Source organism: Panthera onca, chromosome C1 (assembly GCF_046562875.1).
Source record: "Panthera onca isolate mPanOnc1 chromosome C1, mPanOnc1 haplotype 2, whole genome shotgun sequence".
Taxonomy (NCBI): Eukaryota; Metazoa; Chordata; class Mammalia; order Carnivora; family Felidae; genus Panthera; species Panthera onca.
Window position 1 is genome coordinate 122,703,352 of NC_138346.1, and position 22,591 is coordinate 122,725,942.

At 46.3% G+C, this 22,591-nt stretch overlaps 1 protein-coding gene and 1 long non-coding RNA gene across 2 annotated transcripts in view; one reads left to right on the forward strand and one right to left on the reverse strand.

Annotated features, from left to right (window-relative positions):
* Positions 1-22,591, reverse strand: part of LOC144617208 (uncharacterized) — a 112,937-nt gene that overhangs the window by 41,182 nt on the left and 49,164 nt on the right. The window contains exon 3 of the long non-coding RNA XR_013557414.2: positions 9,204-9,306. This is a non-coding gene — a long non-coding RNA (uncharacterized LOC144617208). The remainder of the gene's footprint in view (positions 1-9,203; positions 9,307-22,591) is intronic.
* Positions 5,876-9,859, forward strand: NHLH2 (nescient helix-loop-helix 2). Its single transcript, XM_078451531.2, has one exon. It carries the CDS (start codon positions 6,736-6,738, stop codon positions 7,141-7,143), a length of 408 nt encoding a protein of 135 aa, XP_078307657.1. The 5' UTR covers positions 5,876-6,735; the 3' UTR covers positions 7,144-9,859.

Genomic DNA, 22,591 nt, shown 5'->3' on the forward strand with positions numbered 1-22,591 from the left:
ATTTTTGATGTCCAAAACAATGGAAATGTGCCCGTATGTCAAAATCTCTTACATGCGAACACTTAAAATACTTAGAAAAATCTAAACTGTTAAAAAAAAAGTGTCCAAATAAAGAGTTTCAGGGATTTTGAACTCATTTCTTAAAAGAATAATAAATTCCCACTAGAAGGAAATTTGCTAGCCAAATTTCAATGAAACTTTGGCACATTTGATAGATAATACAGAAAAATCAGAAATAGAATTTAGTTAACAATCAATGATGAACTACTATTTGGATCTTTGAATTTTTGTATTACATCCCTTTCTGTTGTATTTGCCATAACCAGATTCTAAATAAGTTGGGCTTAAAAACCAGACCATCAGATCACATTATCACAAAGGGTTAAGCAATGATTACAATAAAATGAAGCTTATTGTTTCCAAAAACTATATATTATCAATATTTTTTGCAGTTAATAGGCTTTTGTATTTTAATACAAATTTTTAACAAAAATTATTTTTATGTTTAGCATTACTTAAAAATGTCTTTTCATTTATGCTTTATAATTATAGAATATGCTAGTAGTCTCTGCATAAAGTTTGTTAACAATAAAATACATATACTGGATGTGTATGCTCAAAATTTTTGCTGATAGGGTGCAAAATGGAAGAAAATAGATTGGAAACAGCTGTCTAGTGGAATTAACAAATAATTATAAAGCTTTTGTAGTCCAGTAACGTCTGGCACAATGCTAGATGCACAGTAAGTATTTAAAACTGTTTGCACACTGACCACCTCTGAATGCAAAATGTGGTATTTTATATATGTTTTGCGTGTGTATATATTTCTCCTTCAGAATATGCATTTCTTTTGGTGAATAAGTCCTCTACCTGAGTATATTTGTATAGGATACTATGACCATAGAAGCAGTAAATGCACAGTGGTGGCAGTTTCTGAGTTTAGACTACCTCAGTCTATATTTTGGCTCCATAATTTATTAGCTGTACACCCTTGAATAGATCATGTTTTGTGTCCCAATTTCCTTAATATGCAAAACCAGGATAACAACAGTACCTGTCTCAACAGTTTGTGATGAAGATAAAATGAGTTAATATGTGTAAAGTCCCTAGACCTATGTTTGACATGGAAAGTGCTCACTGTAGGTTAGTTGCCAGACAGACAGACACACACACACACACACACACACACACACAATTGGGGTGAGTATATGGATATGTTTATATTTCATGTAATTTTATTTTGTATTTCTGGTTCACAATATTTATTTTGAACAATAACAGTAATATTACTAACCATATGAATAGTCAACCTGATTGAGCATGAGTTTTAGGCATTCAGTTAAGTACACAGATTATCTTTGTTCGTCTTTAGAAAAAGAATGACATAACATAACAACATGATATACTTTTCTCATTCCCATTTTATAGACAGAAAACTGAGGTCCAGGATAGTAAAGTAAATCCCTTAAGTTTACATGGCTAGCCTATGATAGAGCCAGGAAGTCTGGCTTTTTAAATCACTGCTTGCCACCTCCCTACTGATTTAATAATATTACCTAATATTACTCCTAATACTCCATAGTATCTTCATTTGTATGATGCTTGGTATTTTAGAAGATACTTTCACATACGGTGAGTCTCATAACCAGCCTGTGAAGTGAGGAGGGTAGGATTATTATCCTCACTTTTATAGGGGAGGAAACCGATACGGATGAAACTAAGGGTCTTTTGATGGAAATGTTTCTGTGTTACAAATACTCCAGCTGCCTCTGTACATAGAGAGTCATTCACCATAGTACTGAGTACTTACAATGTGTCAAACTCAGACATCCTTGCTGGGGCCATGAGCTACAGACCTGCCCTGGGAGCGTCACAGCCTAGTGGGAAACACAGGTATGGAAACCGAGAATCACCGTGTACGATATGTAATCTCTAAGGGGGATAGGAAAAAAAGTGCTTATGAAGCACAGAAGGAGGGACCATCTGTGCTAGGGAGGTCTTAGAAAAGGCAAAGGTGGCAGTAGGAGAGGGGGAGGCTTTCCTGGAAGGGAGAATGCACACGTGTGTGAGCGTGAATTCATGTTTGTGACCATGACTGTGCATCCAGCCATGGCTATGTATGAGGCTAAGCGTGTACCTGTTTACAAGGGCTTTATGTACACGCAGGCTGTCAGTATGGAATCGGTAAGCCTGAATGTAAAAAAGAACGTATCTGGATCCACACACACGTTGGCAGGATCTGACCTGCCCTGGTATGTTCCCCCCACTTCCTTCCTTCCTCCAACACCAGGGTAACTAGAGGTACCAGTGGCTTCCCACGGCAGCAATGGTCTCATGAGCTACGGTGATTAGACTTACCAGGTTTTTCACTTTGTCAGTCTGAATGTGTAGCAGTCTAACAGAGCCAGCCAGATTACATGAGTAGTGGGGGGTGAGACTACAGGTATCTGTGGGTGTGCATCTGGGTGCACAGGTCTGGCTATGTGTGGATGCTTGGCCAGAGTGGGGAAACCTCCTTTTTCCCTTCATCTTTACACCTTGGGGAGTTCCTCCACTCACCTCTTTCCACTGCCACCTAAATGCAGCTGGCTTCTGCCTCTGCTGAAACGTCCTGGGGATATCTAAAACATGCTTCTGTGCTGGGGCTGGGCAGAGGCAAAGCTGGAAAGTGTTGGTGCCCATTTTCCTTGGAGACACTTCCTACTCTCCCCACCCCCACCCCATTCTGGTCCAGGCATCTCCCCTAGACTGAAATATGTGTGCAAAGGCAAACAGGACTGGTGGCAGCCATGAGGGTCACTCCCAGGGGTAGGCTGATCAATCCTCTCCCCTGATGATAAAACCTGTTTTTAGAGCAAAATTGAAAAAGAAGGAAAAATGAGGAGTCCTCTCTCCACAAATGTTCCCCCAGGGAATTATTGACATGGAGAATAAGGCTACAGTATTTCTTTATTTCTTTTAAGCTTACACAATCAAAAAAGCCAAAATGATTGCAAATAATACTTAGTTGATGGAGACTAACAGTGTCTTTATAAAGTGGCCAAGTAATTGAACTAGATTTTCCCTTTTGTTATAAGGCATATAAATTCAGGGCCACGGGGTCGGGTATAGCAAAGGCATAATGTGCTGCAATACACTGGTGATTTGTGTGTGTTTACATCCTGGCCCAATGCACTGCCCCTACGCTAAATATTCACATGGTAAAATAAGCAAAAATGAAGTGCAATAATCAACACATGTAATATGCCAGACTTTAACTTGAATGAGCGAATGGGTAGAGAAAAACAAACATATTTAGGAAAGTAGGATGGTCTCCTAGAGTGCTCTCTGAAATTACAATGCCTGGATTCTGTTCCCAGTTCCACCAATGACTTAATCTATTGAAAGGTTTTTTGTTTTTTTTTTTAAACCACATATTGGAAAATTAGTCCAGTGGCAGGATATATTTCAAAAACATGAATATGCTTCATCAAGTCTTGATCAAATATCTTCTGATGATCACTAATAAATGTTGGCCACTACATACGTGAATATATTTATTATAGTACCATATATAGTATATATTTTCATGTTCTGGACACAAATACTTTCCCAAACATTAGGGGAAGATGCCGGTTTTCTAATATGTGAGGAGAAATTTTCCACAGTCAATATGTTGCTTATTTGCACTTAAAGACTGCATCAATAATCGGAAAAAGAGAAATAGTCTGATAATGGCTAGAGACTCTGTTTAGAGGCTAAGGTTTCTATCATGGACTGCTTTCAACTGTTATATTTTATGGCACAGATTCAGTGGGAATCTGATCTGCTAAAATATTTGGGCTGTGAAAACTCCCACACTGTGACAGATGTCAAGTCCAATTAAGTGACTCATGTCCAGGTTTCTGTCCAATAGGATTTCCCATTAAATATCAATTTAGGGGAAAAAAATTCCATCCCCCTTCTTAAGCCTTTATCTCTTCCACCATCTCCAGGCTGAATCAATTGGTACCAGGAGAGCCAAGAAGCCACACACGCATCTCTGCCTCTTTGCTCTGGCTCTCCCACCCTCTCCCGTCTTTCTCCGCGTCCCTGTCACTGTTACTCCGGGAGACATTCACTTTCCACGAACCTTTCTCCAAGCGTCTCCAAGCCAGACTATATGTATTTTGCTATAAGGTAAAGAAAGGAGGGGGTGGGGGTGGGAGGTGTTAGCAAGCCTTGGAAGACTTTGAAACTGCAAATAGGTGCCTGTTTATACAATCTACAAGTAAATGAGGAGAAAGGAAGAGGCAAGCTTAGCCCCGAGTTACAGTATTGTGTTCCTGGGGACTGGGGAGACATCAGCTGAACAAAGCCTTATCTCAAAAAAAAAAAAAAAAAAAAAAAAAATCACTTCTGAGGAAGATCGCATCTCTGCCTTGCACTTCCCAGTTTCTTCTCCACGGTATTAAGGGAAGGAAAGGAGTCCTACAGGAGCGGGATCTTATCTAATGTAACCATCTTTCTTATTGATTCTTCCACTATTAGAAAGTGGAGGAATCAGCCCTTTGATGTGATTGTGTTTATCTCTGCATCTCTTTTGTTATTTATAGAGACCCAGAAGAGGAAAAAAGGCACCAGACTTTTCAACACCTCATTTAAAAAAAAAAAAAAAATCAACAACGAATTTCCCGAAATGTTTGAGAACAATTAAAAGGAGAAGGCATTTTTGGTCTATCAACTAAGTGAACAATCATTTACATCGTCCACATCCTGAGACACTATCGTCCCTCGCTGTGGACACCAGCGAGATGACAGCTGCTTTTTCACACTCGAATGTAATAAATATTTGCTGCTTTTAATATATACTTCGGAATTTCTCCCCTCTATTCTTTGGGACTTGTAACTCTAAAAGATTGGAGAAAAGATTATCGAAAAGGCTTTTACAAGGTAAGGCTCCTTTCAGTAATTTTTTTTCCCACCTTGGAACTAAGTTAGATTATTCATACCGTCTTCATAGATGTCCTTCAGCTAATTGTGAAATGGATGTATGCACGACATGCTATTTGTGACTATTTTAAAAAGATATCTGGAGGAGAATTTAGCATGCTTTGAAGGCAACCCGGGAACTTTTTAGCCGCACTACAACTATGTCGATGCTTACTGTGATTTTCCACCACTCGCCAATTTATTTATGCCCTTTCAAGCCGAATGTACAGGTGCAAGTTGTTCTCCTTTATAAACGCACCCGAGAGAAGCCCGTAGGGAGTCACATGTAGCTCACTTGGAGCATTTGTTTTTATTTTGCCTTCGAGGACCCGCTTTCCTCGCAGCGCAGTACGAGCCAGCTTGGAGACACATTCGCTCCTGGGCGAGCGCGGCGCGAGGAGCGGAGCTCACCTCCCTGGCTTTTGTTTCTCTAGAAGCGAGCCCTCCGACTCGTCGCCGCCACGGATTTCTCCCGCGGCGAGCGTCTCTCGGGCTACACGCGCGGGGCCCGCGGCCTGGTGCTCTCCTACTGGCGCCGGCGGTCGGTGCGCGCTGCCCCGCAGGTGCCGGCCCCTTTCTTGGAGGCCGGACCACCCCCCCCCAACCCCCCCCGCAGACCACCCGAGCCCCGGGGGTTGTGGGCAACCCCCTCCCAGGAGGCGCGCGGTCGGTGTCGGAGCTCGAGGCCCCGGCAGGAGCCCGGCGGGGCGGCCTTCCCGGGAAGGCGTCTTTCCAGGAGAGCTTGAGCACAGCCCCGCTCCGCCTGGGCCAGGCCGCCCCGGGGCCGCTGCGGGGCTCTCGATTCCGACCCCTCCCCCCCCCAGCACCGGGCTTGGCCCTTGGAGAGGAAGCTCGGGTCGCGTCCTCCCGCCCCGGGTCTCCCTTTCCCTCCCAGCCTCCCCTCCCGCCACTACCCCGCCGGCGGCATTTTCCCGTGAGGTGGCCGGCCGGCTGCTGGGCGCATTGTCTCATGCCACGTCGCCGCGTCCCTAGGTCCCCGATGTGTGTGGCTGTCTGCGTAACAGATGGTGCTTCGGGGGGCCGCGAGGGCAAAAGGGTCAATTTTCCGGAGAAAGGAGCCTTCGCGTTTGTTCAGTCATTGCTTTGTTTTTCCGGGGAAGCGCGAGGGGGACGGAGAAGCTGCCCCCTTCGGGCCGCCTGCCCTCCGTCCGCACTAGTGACCGGGGCTCCCCTCCAGCGCGGGGCGCCCTCCACGGCCGCGGCCGCCCCGCACGCCACAGACTGGTGCGAGGCCCACGGGCGCCGCGGCCTCCGGCTGCCTGGTCCAAGGTCCTCGGGGCCGGGGCGCCCACGGCGCCCCCCCCGCCCCGCGTACAACCCAGAAGTGCTCGCCGTTCGGCATCGTTCGTTTGTCAGGGAAGGGGAAGGAAGGCAGGCGGCCTGGCGGGGTCGGTATTTTGGCAGAAGGAGGCACCGGACGCGCGCGCAGCCTTCTGGGCCTGCCGCTTCCCCGCCGGGCCGGGCCCACAGGCCGGTCTCGGCCTCCCGCAGGCCAGGAGTCGGGTCCGGGATGCGGCCGGGGCCCAGCCGGGACCTCGCTGGCCCCGGCGCGGGGAGGCGCGCGGCTCGGGCCCTCGGGTCTGCCCCTCTCCGCGCGCTGCCTGCCCGCGGGGCCAGCTCCGCCGAGCGCGCCCTCCTGGGGTGGGGAGGAGACCCGGGACGCGCCGAGGACCGGCCCGGTAGGCCCTCGCCCGCTCTCCCTCGGATCCAAGGAAGACCCTTCCTTTTATTGATTGATGTTCTGACTCCCCCTCAGCTTCCAAAATGATGCTGAGTCCGGACCAAGCCGCCGACTCGGACCACCCCAGCTCGGCGCACTCGGACCCGGAGTCGTTGGGCGGCGCGGAGGCCAAGGTACTGGGCAGCGTGTCGGACCTGGAGCCGGTGGAGGAGGCCGAGGGCGACGGCAAGGGCGGCAGCCGGGCCGCGCTCTACCCGCACCCGCAGCAGCTGAGCCGCGAGGAGAAGCGCCGCCGCCGGCGCGCCACCGCCAAGTACCGCTCGGCCCACGCCACCCGCGAGCGCATCCGCGTGGAGGCCTTCAACTTGGCCTTCGCCGAGCTCCGCAAACTGCTGCCCACGCTGCCCCCGGACAAGAAGCTCTCCAAGATCGAGATCCTGCGCCTGGCCATCTGCTACATCTCCTATCTCAACCACGTCCTGGACGTGTAGGGCCGCGGGCGCGGCGGGAGGCCGCCTGTCCGGAAGCCGGGGGAGCGCCACCGGCCCCGGGGGCAGCCGCCGGGCTGGTGGACGAGAGGGCCGCCCAGCCGGACAGCCGTCGCGAGAGGCCTGGACGCGGGAGGAAGCTTGCCACGCGTTCGAGCTCTCTCCGGTCAGCGGGGAGTCGAGGGAAGGTTTCCAACTCGGGAAGGTGGGGTTGTCTGGCGAGCCCCGGGGTTTGCAGGGGGCGTTATTCCAGGCGAGCCTCCCCGAGGCACCCGCAACGCACAGCCTCCAGACCTCCCCATCGCGTGTTAGGATCCCTTTAAGGGTGGTTGCTTTAGCTCACTGGAGGCTTTGAGTTCTCCATTTATCTCCCACAGATCTTCACGTTTTGAAAGAATGAGGGCAGGAGCTCAGAAGCTCAGAGTAAAGCCTCCTAACTTTAGACTATCTGGGATTTTTCTAATTGACAAATCACCTAACATTTGGAGGGGGTGGGAGGGACTCTCCTCCAGTGTAGAGATTTAAGGCACAGAGCGGTGGAACAGGAGTTTCCATTCTGCTGTGGAAGGGAAGATTATATTAGGATCCAAATAAAACAGACAAACCCTGAATATTGGTAAGCTTAAAAGATAGATTAAGAACAGACACACTGTGGGAAGATTTGATCTTGGTGAGATTTTAACCCCAAGGTAGGACACTGATGTAGACAGGAGAATCCATATTTAAATGGAAATTTTAATATCTGATTGCTTTTTCAGGCAAAGTGCCCCTTTATATATCCAAAAACATCTATTTGTGACCTTAAACATGTGGACCCATAGGTACAGTTAGCAAAAGACAACCTATTTTTATTTATGTTAGAAGGAGTAGAGTATTTTTTTCAAGACATTTATTTTTCAGAGTGGTGATAATTTTACTTTGGATACTCTGTGCCAATTTATTTATAGTCAAGTGTTTACAATTTTTCCTGTGGAATAATTATGTCTAACTTTTTATGTGTCTGTTGAGATTATACTGTGGTCTTTCTTTTTTGCTCTAATTATATTGCACTTGTATAACAAATTTCCCACTTCTCCCTGTTTCTAAACATATTTTATATATTAAGATGTTTGTTCTTGAAAAGGTTCTTTTGTTGTGAGATCAGCAACATTAGCACTTCACTATTATAGTTTTTTAAAAAAAGTAAGTGTTGTTATTCTTATGTGTAGTTATGTCTGAAAAGTACTTTACAAACTGTTTATAAGGACAGTAGCTTCTTTGTGTGTGTGTGTGTGTGTGTGTGTGTGTGTGTGTGCTGTTTGTGCGTGGGATGATTTTAGGAAATTAAGTTATTTTCCTAAAAAAAAAAAAAAAGATTTCAAAACTACTTTCCTCTGTGACAACCAAAAAGAAAAGTCTATAACCTGAAAATGTTTCATGTTCTCAGCTGTGAAACTCTTAAAACAAGGAGTGTATTTTAGAGACAAGGGAAAAAAAAACCACACACATCTGCTATCCAAAGATTTTAGTCTTTTTCAGGGTTTTTTTGTGTCTCTGTTGCTTTATATAATGCAATATTTTGTAGTGAAAATAGATATAACCTGGTTTCTATCTGACAAGTTTTTCATATCTCATGAATGGTGCGCTGTTTTGCATATAAATAAAGGTATCAAATAAAGTTCTCTCCTTTATTTAAAGCATACTATTGAAAAATAATAAACATACTGGCTGAGCATGAAGTATCTTAATGGACACAATCCTCAGAAAGGAACTAAGTAAAAAATATACACACAAAAAAACCCCCAACAACCCAAACATTAACAAATTTATGTACTGAGGTATTTGATACTTTTCCTAAACTTGGATACTGATCATCTATAGATGTCCTACATGTGATGGTGACACAGAGCATGTTCCTCCCAATGAGGAATAAATTATAATGCCTGCAGAAAAATATTATTTAATCATGGGTTTTTTGGCTCTAAAAGGAGTCTTAGTAATTAACTCAACCTCTTCAAATTTGATTTAGGAAACTGAGGCACAGGGAGTTTACGTGCCCTACACTAAATCACACGGCTACTTACTGGCAGTAAGAAGACCCCAAGATGATGACACTGAGTCTTCGTGGCACTTGTTAAGAACAAGGTGTATATTGTAGCACTCGAACATCTAATCCAGACATGACACCTGCAAACAAGAAAAAAAACTAAGTCCTGGACCAACCTTGGGATGTGAAGAATGTCATCTACCAAAGCCTTATAAAGATGTGAAATAGTCCGTGTATAAGCAGAACACATGAATAACTTTAAAACTCTATACATATGTACAACATATATACACACACACACACATATAGAATATTATGAACCATGAGTCTATATCACACCAAATCTCTGGTTGCCAAGTAAAAATTCTAATTATATGGATACTTCGTTTTATGTCTGTGAAATATCTGGGATTCTGAGCATTTTCACCTTTCACCCAGGTATCTTATAGTCAAGTTCACAGATACCTAGTAAGTGAGACTTCATTCTCTTCTTCACATGGAGGTGCATAGTAAGAACACACTTTCTAAGGCATGAAAAAGAATGGAACCTGCTTTGGCTTTGTACCTGGACCAAGTCCTGGCCACTGCAGCAGGGACTGGTTCCTCCAGCCTCCAGACATGCTGTCTTTGGACTGAGTGTTTGAATTGAAGTATTCCCCCTCCAGTAACAGTCTCAGTCCTCATGGCACTTCTCTCTTGTATGACAGAAAAATCGGCTCTGCTCCCATGCCAAGAAATGGAGTCAACTTCTGACCTCCAGAACCTTCTGACAGCCCCCTTTTCCTGGTTTATGAGCTCAATTTCCAACTGACCTACACAGACTTCCCATTGACAGCTAGGCGGGGATCTTTTAACTCACTTCCCAGACCACGGCCCTCACCTCTGGTGTTAAGTAAGGCGGACTGAACCAAGGGCAAAGGGCAACATCCTTTCCCAGGCACACGGCCCCTGTGAGGCCAGGAGAGGATTGTGCAATTTCAGATCCAAGGCAGCTCAGCACCCTCCAAAGAGAAAGGGAGCACTGTGGTGCTCTGCTACACCAGAAGGTAACTGACTCACCCCTGGCATGTAGCAGGGGCTCAGCGACATGTATTCAGCCACAGGTAAGGGAGTAATAATTCTTGTCTGTAGAATGACGGCAATCGTTCAAATCTTACATTCAACAAATATTTGTTGAGGACCTACTGTGTGCTGAGCATTGTTCTAGATGCCACGAAAAGAGCAACAGATGGGACCAAGTCTACTGGAGAAAAGACAACAAGTAAACAATATTTAATTTCAAGTTTTGCCGTGAAGAAAAATACAGCAGGGTAAATTGAGAATGGCAGCTGAGGGCATTGCTGCCCTGTGACTGCTGTTAGGGCAGGCCTCTCAGAAGAGGCAGACACCTGGATCCACCTAACCAGCCGCTTCCAAGATCACTGCTACTTGGAGGGCCGTCTTCTCACATCTTGTTAACGTGTCTTGTGCACAAGCCACCCAAAACAGCCCAAGCCGATCTCTCTCCACTCCCCACTGCCAGGGGCCTTGTCCTTCACCCCCAGCTTGCTCCCTCCCTAGACACGCTGGGGACCACAGTTCCTCCCAATGTTTCTCTCACCTTCTTCCCTCTGTCCCAGCTGCCCAACAACTGGCCAGTGCATTGCCACTCCCCAGAAAACTGAGCCCCACCTGGCCCAGCTGACGAGGCCACCTGTGCTGGGTATTTCTATGCCCAGATGACTGCTTCGCTTCTGCCACTGTCCAGAGACATCCAGAGAAAAGGGGCAAAAGTCTTGAGCAAAAAACCCCTCCCCAGGCAGGGGGGTGGGGAGGATAATGGGAGGGCCAGTGGCAGAGAGTACGGGTGGTGGCATAGATTAGGAAAGGAAGAGCAGACTGAGGACAGGGCGTGTATATGGAAAGAAATGGAGCTGGATGGAGGAGGACGGAAGGCCTGTTTCCCCCTCTGAATCCTGTTCTTGGGGCTTCCTCCCGTGGCCCCGCCCCATGACCACGTGTCTGTTAGGATGAGGTAAGCAGACAGAGCCCACCTCAGGAGTGCTGTGGTGTATCCAGTCCCTGTCACTGCTATCTGTCTCTGGTTGCCGCCTTCCTCCCACTGAGGTCTGGGGTAGCAAGGGATGAGGGGCAGGGGACAGCCAACTCAAGTGCATGTACAGCCAGTACCCTTTCCCAGGCCTGGACGGGCTCTCGCTCATTGTTGGTGTGGTAGATATATTAACAGCTAACGTGTAGTCAGTGTGTACTATGTGCTTACTGCGCTAAGACCTTTGTGTGCATTCTTGAGAGCTTGTTTGGAGGTTCTAGCAGGGGAGCGCAGCTACTCGTATGCCCTTGACTGAAGAACAGTCCTCCTCTATCGGGGAAGGTCGTCCTCTTCGACCGAGCGCGCTTCCAGAGGGACACACGTGGAGCCCCGCCTAGCCAGCCAGATCAGCCGAATCAACCCTGGTGATCAATGGGGTGACAGATGTCACGGCCAGATCGCCCTCACATCCTGTTTTTGTGTGCATTCTTAGCTCTTTTAATCCTCACAATAGCCCATTGAGGTAGGTACTTCCATTTAACAAGTTGAGGAAACTGAGGCTTAGAGAAATTACATAACTTTCTCAGGGCCACGAAACCACGTCTGTCGGTCTATCCAAGTGCCTGCCTTTAGGGGTCACATTCAGTGGTTTTCCTTTGCTAAAGGGGGGCCGTGCCATGCACACACCCTACCTTTGGCCCTTGTACCCCATCTTCTCATGCATGTGCTTAGGAGAAGCTCCAGTTCAGGTAACGCCTAAGGAGTGCAGGCCCCCCAACCAAGTGGACCCGTGGAGGCTAAGATTGAGCCTGTGCCCTGCTTGCCAAGTTCAGCATGTGCCTGGGCTTGGGACTAAGCCGTCGGGTGGTAGGGGAGCCTCTTTCTACTTTGCAGGAAGACGCTGCAGGCAGGTGGCAGCTGTGGACAGGCTCCTCCTGGAGGAGGACACTGTCTGCGACATTACTATTCACCACCACGGTGGGGCTGGCTCTTCAGTCTACCCCACCCGCACTCCTTAGCACATTGAGGTCCATTCTCCCGATGCCCCGAGAAACAGCTTTTAAAGATAGCCTGCCATTCCCTGCCTGAAAGCTCTCCTTGAGTTCCCATTGCTTATAAATAAAGCTCAAGTTTTTTCTCCAGGCATAGAAATCTTTCACAGGCTTGTTGCAGACACTCTCTAGCATCATCTTCAGCCATTCTCTCTGAGGTTAAATGTTCCTGCCAAATTCAGATTTCCTCTCTTCTCTGGAGATGCCTGGTCCTTTATAATCTGTGCCTTTGTACTCGCTCTCCTTCTCCCTAGGATGCTCTCCTCCATTCTTATTTTTTGCCCAGAAACTTCCAATCATTCCATTGTCACCTAACTCAAATGTAACCACTTTACAACACTTTCCTCGGTTTCTTTGGGCAGCATTAGCCACTCAGCTCCCTGAGTCCCACGCACAAACCTTATACCAGAATTTGTTTCTCCTATCCCTGTGTTTGAAACCCAGGGGTCTGGGGCCAGGTTTAGATTCTGGCTCCAACCCATTCTAGATGTGTGATGTGGAACGTGTCACCATACCTCCTCAAGCTGTCATTTTCAGATGTGTAGGAGGGGACAACATATGCATCTATCTCAAATGCATATCATGAGGTTTCCACAGGATATTGTAGAGTGCTTGCCAGAAGAGCAAGAATACAGTAAGTGCTGCATAAATGCGAGCTATTACCATTACTTTGCATTTATAGTATGCATAGTACACTGTATAGGAGAAACTAAAAATAATACATCAATAGTTCATGAGTGTATTAACGATCTGTGGTCTCTACCACCTGTATTCATGTGCATAGGACACACTGCTAGGTCTACAAGAGGTCAGACAGCAAAAATCCCTGTCCTATAAAACAGAAAACATTACAGGGAAGTAAACAGCATGCGATGGAATGAAACATAAATGCAGACATTACAAGTGACGCATACATCTGAAGCCCCCGCGCCACCCCATGTGCGAGGCCTGTCCCACGCCTTTTATCTTCTCATCGTGGTTTCTGCCCTCAGCACTGATGCTGTGACAGGCAGAGTGGTCAGGAGCGCGGGCTCTGACAAAGCACGCTTGTGTTCAAACCCCAGCTCTTCCACTGCCTGGCAGTGACCCTGAAACAAATTACTTAGTTCTCTGCCTCAGTTTTTTCACCTGTAAAATGGGGGTGGTGGTGGCGATAGTAGTTCCTTCCCTGTAGCATTGTTAGGAAGATTGAATTAATTCATGTAAAACACTTAGAACAGGTCCGGTGCATGTTAAGAGCTCAGCAGCACTTACTATAATGGCTCTTACAGCAGGTAAGCTTTTTGAAAGTTAAGCAACTAAATTATTTTTGAGGTAATGAAGAGAGGAATTGTTGGAATTTCCTGTCCAGTTTTGCTAAGTATTTCCAGATCAGGAAGGAAGTTCCTCACCTCCTTGATGATCATTCCAGAAAGACACTAGGAAAAAGGGACAGGATATTAGGATATCAGGAATCACGGGGCAGGTGTAAGAGTGGTGGATGTAGGAGAGGGGATCTCCTGGGGTCCAGATGGGCTAACTGGGAGGGGAAAGGACATGGGGATCAGTCTGCCTGAAGGCTCAGGAGGTCAGACGCACTCAAGGGAAGGAGCTGAGTCTGTGGAGCATCACCTGGTGAGTCCTCTCCTAGGGGATAAAAGTAGTGAGGGTTAGGGGTCATTCCTGGAGCAGTGGGAGGTGAGCTGCGCTGGAGGCAGGCGAGGTCTGCTATGAGGGGAGGCTGCCTCAGTTCAGGAGTGAGTGATTGGGGCCTGGTGAGTAAAAATCAATCAGCATGAATTTTCTGAGTAACTACATTAAAAACCACTCTTAATGGAGAGTTTAAGAACATCTACAAAAGCAAAGGGCATAGTACACTGCGTTCTAATATGATGACATTTCATATATACTCTTATCCACACTTTCCCCCTACCCCTTTGGGCTGTTTGAAGCACATTCCAAACATCACATCATTCATCCATAAATACATCAGTAAATATCTCTAAAAGATAAGGACCTTCTTTTAACATAACTAAATTACCATTATTAGTGTGAAACAAATTAGCAGTATTTTCTGAACATCATCAGTGAGTACCTCCTTTTTTGGGGGGAATTTTACAGCTGGCCTAACCCACCTTTCCGAATTATCTTTTCCTCCAGCCAGTTGGATCGTCTTTCTGATGGTTCTCCATTTTATTTATTTATTTATTTTTAATGTTTATTTATTTTTGAGAGAGAGACAGAGAGAGAGCACCAGCAGGGGAGGGGCAGAGAGAGGGAGACAGAATCTGAAGCAGGCTCTAGGCTCCAGGCTCCTAGCGGTCAGCACAGAGCCCGATGCGGGGCTCGAACTCAGGAAACGTGAGATCATGACCTGAGCCGAAGTCGGACGCTTAACCAACTGAGCCACCCAGGTGCCCCTGATGGTCCTCTATTTTAAAAATTCTTAATTTTGGCACTCTCTCTCCTCTCTCTCTCTCTCTCACACGTGCACGCGTGCGCGCGCGCACACACACACACACACACACACACCATGAATGCCCCTCTTACCACCCTCTCCCTGCCTTGTCAATGGAGGGACATGCCCAAGAACTGGCCAGTTTAACACAGGAGGTCATTCCACAGCCCCAAGCTGCTGTGGGGGTACCACCTGGGTAGTTAGTGGGTGATGGCTGGTTAACTACAACCCGGGGTAAAAGACAACATTGCCAGAGCCCAACTCAGGCAGATTTCAAAGACTTAAAAACAAAAAACCAGGTGGATTCTCTTAGCTGTTGGCTGGGAACTGGGGTGAGGGGGTGCTCTGGAGAAGGAAGAATTCTGGGGAATTAGAAGTGAGGACCTGCGAGCCCTCCCTGACAGCAGCATCTGCAGAGGCTTGAGGATTATTAACAACAGCAACAAATGCCCCCAGCACGGTCCTTCCAGCTCACGAAGTCTGTCACATATGCTGGCTCTGTGAGTCCTTCAGGCCCCCAGGACAGAGGTATGGCCAGCTGACGTCCTGAGTGCTTAAGTGGCTCAGCCACAGTCTCCTACCTTGTCAGCAGCAGAGCCGCCTAGAAGCCTCTGACTCCCAGACAGCCCACACTGTCCTCCCTGAGTTGTAGCCCCGCGACTAACAGCAAAACAGCAAGAAGTGCACAGACTTTAGCACTTACCCTGGGCAGGGCACTTTTGATGATTACTCACGTGGTCCCCCAACAGTCAGTGACTTATGAGCCCTTATTTTTCCTAAATCACAGATGAAGACACTGGAACACAGAGAAATTAAGGCACATGCCCAAGGTCACACGGCTGGCAAGCTCTGAATGGAAAATGAAGCTGGGGTGGGGGCAGTAAAATTTAAAACCATATACTTTGAAAACGGAGAAAAAGGAAAAAAATACAAGAGTTTATTTTTTTGGTGGGAAACAAAACACCACCCAAAACTACAGGAATTGAAAGAACACATTTTCTCTTAAGCATCCTGGGCCCTGGAGCAGACACTGGCCCAGCCCACTGGACTTGCCCTCTAATGTGGAGCAGGTGGCTAGGGCCCAAGTGTGGGGTGTGGTTCTGAGCTTGGCTTTGGGAAGTTGGGTGCTGAAAGCATCAAGCTGCATGGCCCCAGGCCAAGCCTGGGAAAGGTCCACAAGGAGTCACGGTTGCAAGGTGACCTTGACAACACCTAGACTTTGGGAAGTGGTCAGAAAGCCTCTGTGGTCAGTGCTCTTGCACGATTCTGAGTCAGTGGAAACAGAAACGAATGTTCCCACAAGACAGGTAGGTGCAGACACTAAAGGTTCGCACAAAGAAAATGAGCCCACCCAGGAATCGCACGTCTACTGCGTCCTTGGTGTGACAGATGCCACGGGCCGACGGCAGTCACACACACACACACACCTGCTCATGTCTCCCCACCTTGTTCTTCATATCTAGTTCTATTTCTGGACTTTGCTGTCCAGATCCCCTGATGCCAGGCACTTAGTTCTGGCCTGTGGTGTGAGCAAGAGGAAATGGTACTTACTACAGTAGCTCATGATTAATTTTTTAAAAACTCTGAAACCCCAATTAAAGTTCTGGGTGATTTTTTTGGTAGTTGGGACTTCAAGAGGTGTTTGGTTTTCTTGGTTTGCAGGCAGAAGCCAGGACGCTGGCGGCTGGGGTGTGTGCTGCGGGCTCTGTGTCCCTGTCCCCGGAGTCATTGTATTTGCATGTGGGCCCGGATTTGTCTTTGGCTTCTTGTAGGGTTTAGGATGAGACCCTCTGGTCCCAGGGGAGGGGGGCAGGTGTTGCTCCAGTCGAGCGAATGGAACCAAATTACAGGCCCGTCTGTCACCTCCTCTGGGAGAAGGTGGAGGGAGGGGGATGGGAGGGAGGGAAGGAGGCAGAGAGTGGGGAGAGGGGGAGAGGGGAGAGGCCTCACTGCAGGAGAACAGAGAGCCAGAATAGGCTCTGGCTGCGGGAGGATGGCGAAGAGGACCTGGAGCGAGCACTGCCGGGGACGTGGCGTGGGGATGACACTGTGTCCCTGGGGGCCCCCGCGTAGGCTCGCGACCCCGCGGCTCTTTGCTGACCCTCTGAGATCCACCGCCACTCAGGCCGCGTCTACACGGCGCCAGCGAGCACTCACCCTGGAATTGGTTTCACTAAATAGACTGACGTATTTTCTGACTGCACTGACTGGGGGGTCTGTGTCTCTATTCCGTCCCATCTCCTGAAAACAAACATCCAACACATCCATTGCCTTAATCTTTTGGTCGAGAAAGTGGCTCGCTCACGAGTGCACTCTTCAATCAAGCCGCGCCAATCTGCACGTGCAGACCTAGATGCGCCACCCTGATTATAGCCCCGGGTGGGCACAGCCACTGAACCACACTGCTGGGATTTGTCCTGCAGCCAGAGTTAACGCCCACCCTGCCGTGGTGATGTCCTACAGCTTCAGGAACCCTTTGGAGGGGACTGAGGCTGCTAGGTCTAACCAGAGATAACAATGAACACTTGGCTGTCTGAGGCAGCCTCTAGAGATCATCCTTCTACTGAAGGCCCCGCTGGGGCAGAGCAGTGTTATTCTAAGCTACCTGAGAAAAATACAAACAGATAATGTGGGCCTTTTGTGGGCAGGAATAATACACTACCATCATTTTGCTTTCTCTTGTAGATAGAGTGGTACAAAGAATGTAAGAGAGAATGGGCAGGGGGTGGAGGGGGGGAGATCTCAAACCAGAGAGAGTGACTCTAATAGGAAACAAGTTCTTGTCAGATTCTCTAGACTCGTGTGGCGAAAACAGCGTTTCACATGCCTTATTCTCTCTCCCTGCCTCTCGGGTAGGAAAGGTTAAAGAAATTGTCAGCTCCTACTAGCTCTTTCAATAAGAAAAGAACTGAGGCATAGAGTGATGATGTACTGCAGGCCCAAGAAGAGACAAATTTCTTCCCCTTTTCTTCGACAATAAAATGATTGACAGAGATAATTCCCCATGTGAGATGAAAAACAGAATTGCCAGCAGCGAGTGGCTGTGCTTAGATTGTGGCTGGTGAGACTCTGTCCACCCGATGTCAAGTGATGACTGAAAAGGGAAACATGAATTCCATTATGCAGCTGTTGTTGCTGCTGGTTGCCAAAATACCCAGATGTTCCCAAACATCTGGGTACTTGACAGCATGTTTTTACCATATATCCAGATGCTTGGTATTGTGTAGACAAAGGCCAAACCTGGACACAGAGAAGCAAGATAACTACCTGGAAAGAGAGGCACCAAAAGTTGGTCAGGGGACAGAGAGAAGGGAGATTGCGGGGTGATGGGGGAAGAAGAAGAGAAATGAAAGGGAAAAACTTAAGTGAGAAGATAAAAATAAATAAATAAATAAATAAATAAATAAATAAATAAATGTTCCAAAAGAGAACAGTTTTCTGTTTCCTAATGGCCTGCACCTTGGCCTCACACCCCCCTGGCTCCGTGACAGGCAGCTTTGCCTGCCGGTGTCTGGGTGGTAAAGGGTACAAGGGGGTGATCGGGAAGACACCCGTGAACAGGCCTGGAGCAGTGGTCCGGGCCGGGATGCGAGGCTTACTCAAGGCGGGTGGCTGTGCACCTGCAGAGAGGTGGGACTGCAAAGTGGAAAAGTGATCCGCATGGTGGGGGAAGTGGTTATCCCACAGGATGAAGAGTTGAACTTCCTGTCAAGATGCCCACGTTCAGAAAAGCACTGAAGTGTCCCGAGTAGTCAACTTCACTTCCAGTTATCAATCAGGATGATGAGCTTGGTATCGGCACAACCCGGGATGGTGTAACAGAAGGAAAAGGGTAATTGACGGGGGGGGGGGAGGTTGTGTGGTTCGGTGACAGATTTAGAGGAGGGGACATGATGTGATCGAGGTGATGGTGGGAGTAAGTGTTAGGCTTTCAGAACAGCTCACAAAGCCCCCTGCAATTCCCAAGCTGTCTGTTATCTATGAAATGCAAATCAGGAGGGGAGTGACATCATGTCGGATTATGGCCACAGGGAGTAATTATTTAGACATTAAAGGCTACTGAAGGGAGTGGTTGACAATATTAATGATGTCCAGATGGACAGAATGTGATGCTAAAATTATTTTCTAGTACAAAGAACAAGGGAATTTTTATCAGGCTTTCTTTTCTATTGGACAGCCTGGATCTCTTGGTGGTTTGCCCCTCAAGAGATAGTGATACTAAGAGATGGCCTCTGGAATTAAAAGCACAATGGGGTTTGCAGAAACAAGCCACAGTCTCCAGCTCCTGCGAACAGAGGTACAATCAATATGCAAAACGTTCACATAATAATTATGACTATAAAAAGAGGAAATAATCTCAAGATGGTGTCTATAACAAGCCAGTGATTAGAAACCCTTCTCTCCCAACACTCGCCCCACCCCATTCTGCCTTTCTTTTCCAAATACAGCAACTTGTTCCTCCTCAGGGCCCTCCTCTCCTCCCCACCCCAACCCCCACCACAATACAAACATTAACACAGACAGTGGTCATTAGTACTGGTATCAACTGCATAACTACAGGTAACAATATTCTCAACCACTGATAAACATAAGGAGAAAGGCATCTCGGCCAAGACCACATTGTGAACAACAACAACAACAACAACAAAAAAAAAAAAAAAAAAAAAAGGAAAAGGAAAAAGCCACAACCTGAGATCCAAATTGGGAAAGACTAAGAGGCAATGGCAAATTACAGAAAACCAGTCTCAAGGAGACCCACGGGCAAATCTGCTAATCTGGACAGCATGCCTGACAATGCCAGCCAGAGGTCTGCTCTCCTTTCAGAGCAGGTATCAATATTTGAGTGGAAATTCACCAGGATTCCAGACCTGCTTGTCATCTTTCTGACCCAGGTAAGAGTGAATGATGCAGTGAGGAGAAGCCAAAATGTGTTTTTAATATATATGAAGTTCCTGAATACGATTAGAGGGATCAGGGGACAGGTGATGTTTTTGCCTCTTACATTTGAAAGTCATAAAATGGGTAAAGAGGAGGTTTCAGAAAGTGAATAGGTGATTCCAAAGTTGGTTTTGAAGATCCCCTCCATCCCTGCCTCCAGAGGTTATGGCTTACAATACCAAAATGCAAGGCACTTAGCAAGGGTCAACTAATGTAGACTGTGATTCCCCTAAGCCGGGAGACTTCTAAATGCTCCCATAACCCCCTTGTGCCAGCCTCTGTCATATCATTGATGTCACTACACTGTACTGGCTTATTTATTTTTCTGACTCCTCCCTTAGGCTTTGAGCTACTTGAAGGCAGGCAATCTGACTTATTGGCCACTGAGTTATAAGCACCTAGGATGTACCCTCAATTAATATGTGAATAATAAACTAAAAGAACATCATGGAAAGCTTTGCAAACTGTTAAAGAGGGTTTGACACAGAAACTGCCAGAGAGGAAGACAAATGATTATGAAATCACAAAACCCACTATTATGGAGGATATAATAAATTCCGTATTGTGGAGGACATATAAAGAACAACAGCCTTGGAGAAGGTACTTAAAAAATAGCTGGAGAGAGGATTAGGAATGAAGTGTGTTATCTCGTCTATATGCCAATTCAATTCAGCTATTTGAATTCAATTCAACAGGTATCTACTGAGTACCTACATGCTAAAAGAAATATACATTTTTTAGACAAGAAGATAAATGTTTTGCAGAAGCGCTTAAGACTGGGGTTTGGGGGGGCGCCTGGGTGGCTCAGTCGGTAAGCGTCTGACTTCAGCTCAGGTCATGATCTCACAGTTCATGAGTTCAAGCCCCGCGTCGGGCTCTGTGCTGACAGCTCAGAGCCTGGAGCCTGCTTCGGATTCTGTGTCTCTCTCTCTCTCTGCCCCTCCCCTGCTCCCACTCTGTCTCTTGCTCTCTCAAAAATAAATAAACAGTAAAAAAAAAATTAAAAAAAAAGACTGGGGTTTGGGGACATATGAATGGAAAATGTAAGTAGTTCAAACAGAAAGCAGTGAAGTATGGTTTAGATCAAGGGTTGGCAATACTCATGGATGTAAAAGTTACTGAAATTCACATTTCAGTGTATATAAATAAAAGTATACTGGAACACAGCCACACCCACTTGTTTACTTGTTGTTTATGACTGCCCTTGAGCTACAATGGCAGAATCAAGTAGTTGCAACCGAATTTATAGTCCATAAAACCTAAAATAGTTCCTATCTGGCTCCTTACAGAAAGTTTAAAACCACTGGTGAGAGCAAGACCTCTAAAATCAAAACACCTGGTTTCAAATCCCAGTGCACGGCTACTTGCTAGCCATGAGATTTAGGGTAAGTCACTTAGCTTTTCTATACCTTGTTTTTATCATGTATGAAATGGGTGTAACAATAGCAACTTCTTCAAGGGAATGTTGAAAGAGGTAAGGTGTTCAGAACAATGTTTAGAATCCACCAAGAATATATAAAGAGTTCTTAAAACTCAACAAGAATGCATGCAACCCAATTGAAAACTAGGCAAAAGAGGGGCCTGGGTGGCTCGGTCGGTTGACTGCAGGACTCTTGATTTTGGCTCAGGTCATGACCTCACAGTTGGGTTTGGTTTGTTGGATTAAGTCCCATGTTGGGCTCTGCACTGACCGTGAGGAGCCTGCTTGGGATTTTCTCTTTCCCTCTCTCTTTGCCCCTCTCCTGCTCACACATGCACATGTGCATGTGCACACTCTCTCTCGTGCGCTCTCAAAATAAAGTTAATAAACATTAAAGAAAACAAGTAGGCAAAAGATTTAAAGAGCCACTTCACCAAAGAAGAGATAAGGATGGCAAATAGCACACACAGAGATGCTCAATGTCATTAGTTGCTAGGGAAATAAAAATGGAATCTATGATGAGATATCACTGCACAACTCTTAGGACAACTTAAAAAATTAAAAACAAAAACTTATAATACCAGGTACTGGCAAGGATACTGAGCAACTAGAACTCTTATATTTTGCAAGCAGGAATGCAAAATGGTACAGTCACTTTGGAAAACAACTTGGCAATCTGTTATAAACATACACTTACCACATGACTCAGTAATTCCACTCCTAGGTATTCACTCAAATGCAATGAAAGCGTATGTTGACAAAGACATATGCATAAAATTTTTTAGCAGCTTTATTCATAATAGCCCTAAAGTGGAAAGGACCCAATGTCCACACACCAGTGAATGGATAAACAAGTTACAGTACAACCATACAACAGAACACCATGCAGCAATTAAAAGGAATAAACCATCCACACATTAACATGGGTGGTTCTCAAGAACATTATGCTAAGAAGTCAGACACAACAGGTTACACACCATATTGGTCCATCCATATGACATTTTAGAAAAGGCAAAGATATAAAGACAGAAGTAAGACCAGTGGTTGCTTGGGTTCGGGATGGTGTGGAGACTGACTGCAAAGAATGAGGACACTTTCTGGGGTGATGGAAATAGTCTATATCTTGATTGTGGTAGTTATGCGACTATATAAAATGCAGCAAACTATACATCTAAAGAGAGCAAATATTACTGAATGCAAATTATATCCCTAAACCCAACTTTTAAAAATTAGCATCCTGAAAATTTCCAGAAACTTGAAGGTTTGTTACAGATGAATTTTCCAGAATCATGAAGGGAAACAGACCTAGCACAAGGTAGTAGCTGGGCAAATTTTTAACAAGAAAATTATTGGATTGTAGAATGACCCAGGTGACATGAAGTCCCAATAAAGTTTTAAAATCTATTATATATGGTTTTTGAGTGTTGGGAAAAGAGGTATTACTCACAAAAGTGGGCATACTTTCAACAATAATAAGCCATGTAAAAGTAACTTTAATTTACTTTTTTCACACGCTTTTTTTGGATGTACCTATTTTTAAAAATCGTCT

What these genes read in the sequence shown, in the direction of transcription:
- NHLH2 (XM_078451531.2), top strand. Translation starts at nt 6,736, where the DNA reads ATGATGCTGAGTCCGGACCAAGCCGCCGACTCGGACCACCCCAGCTCG.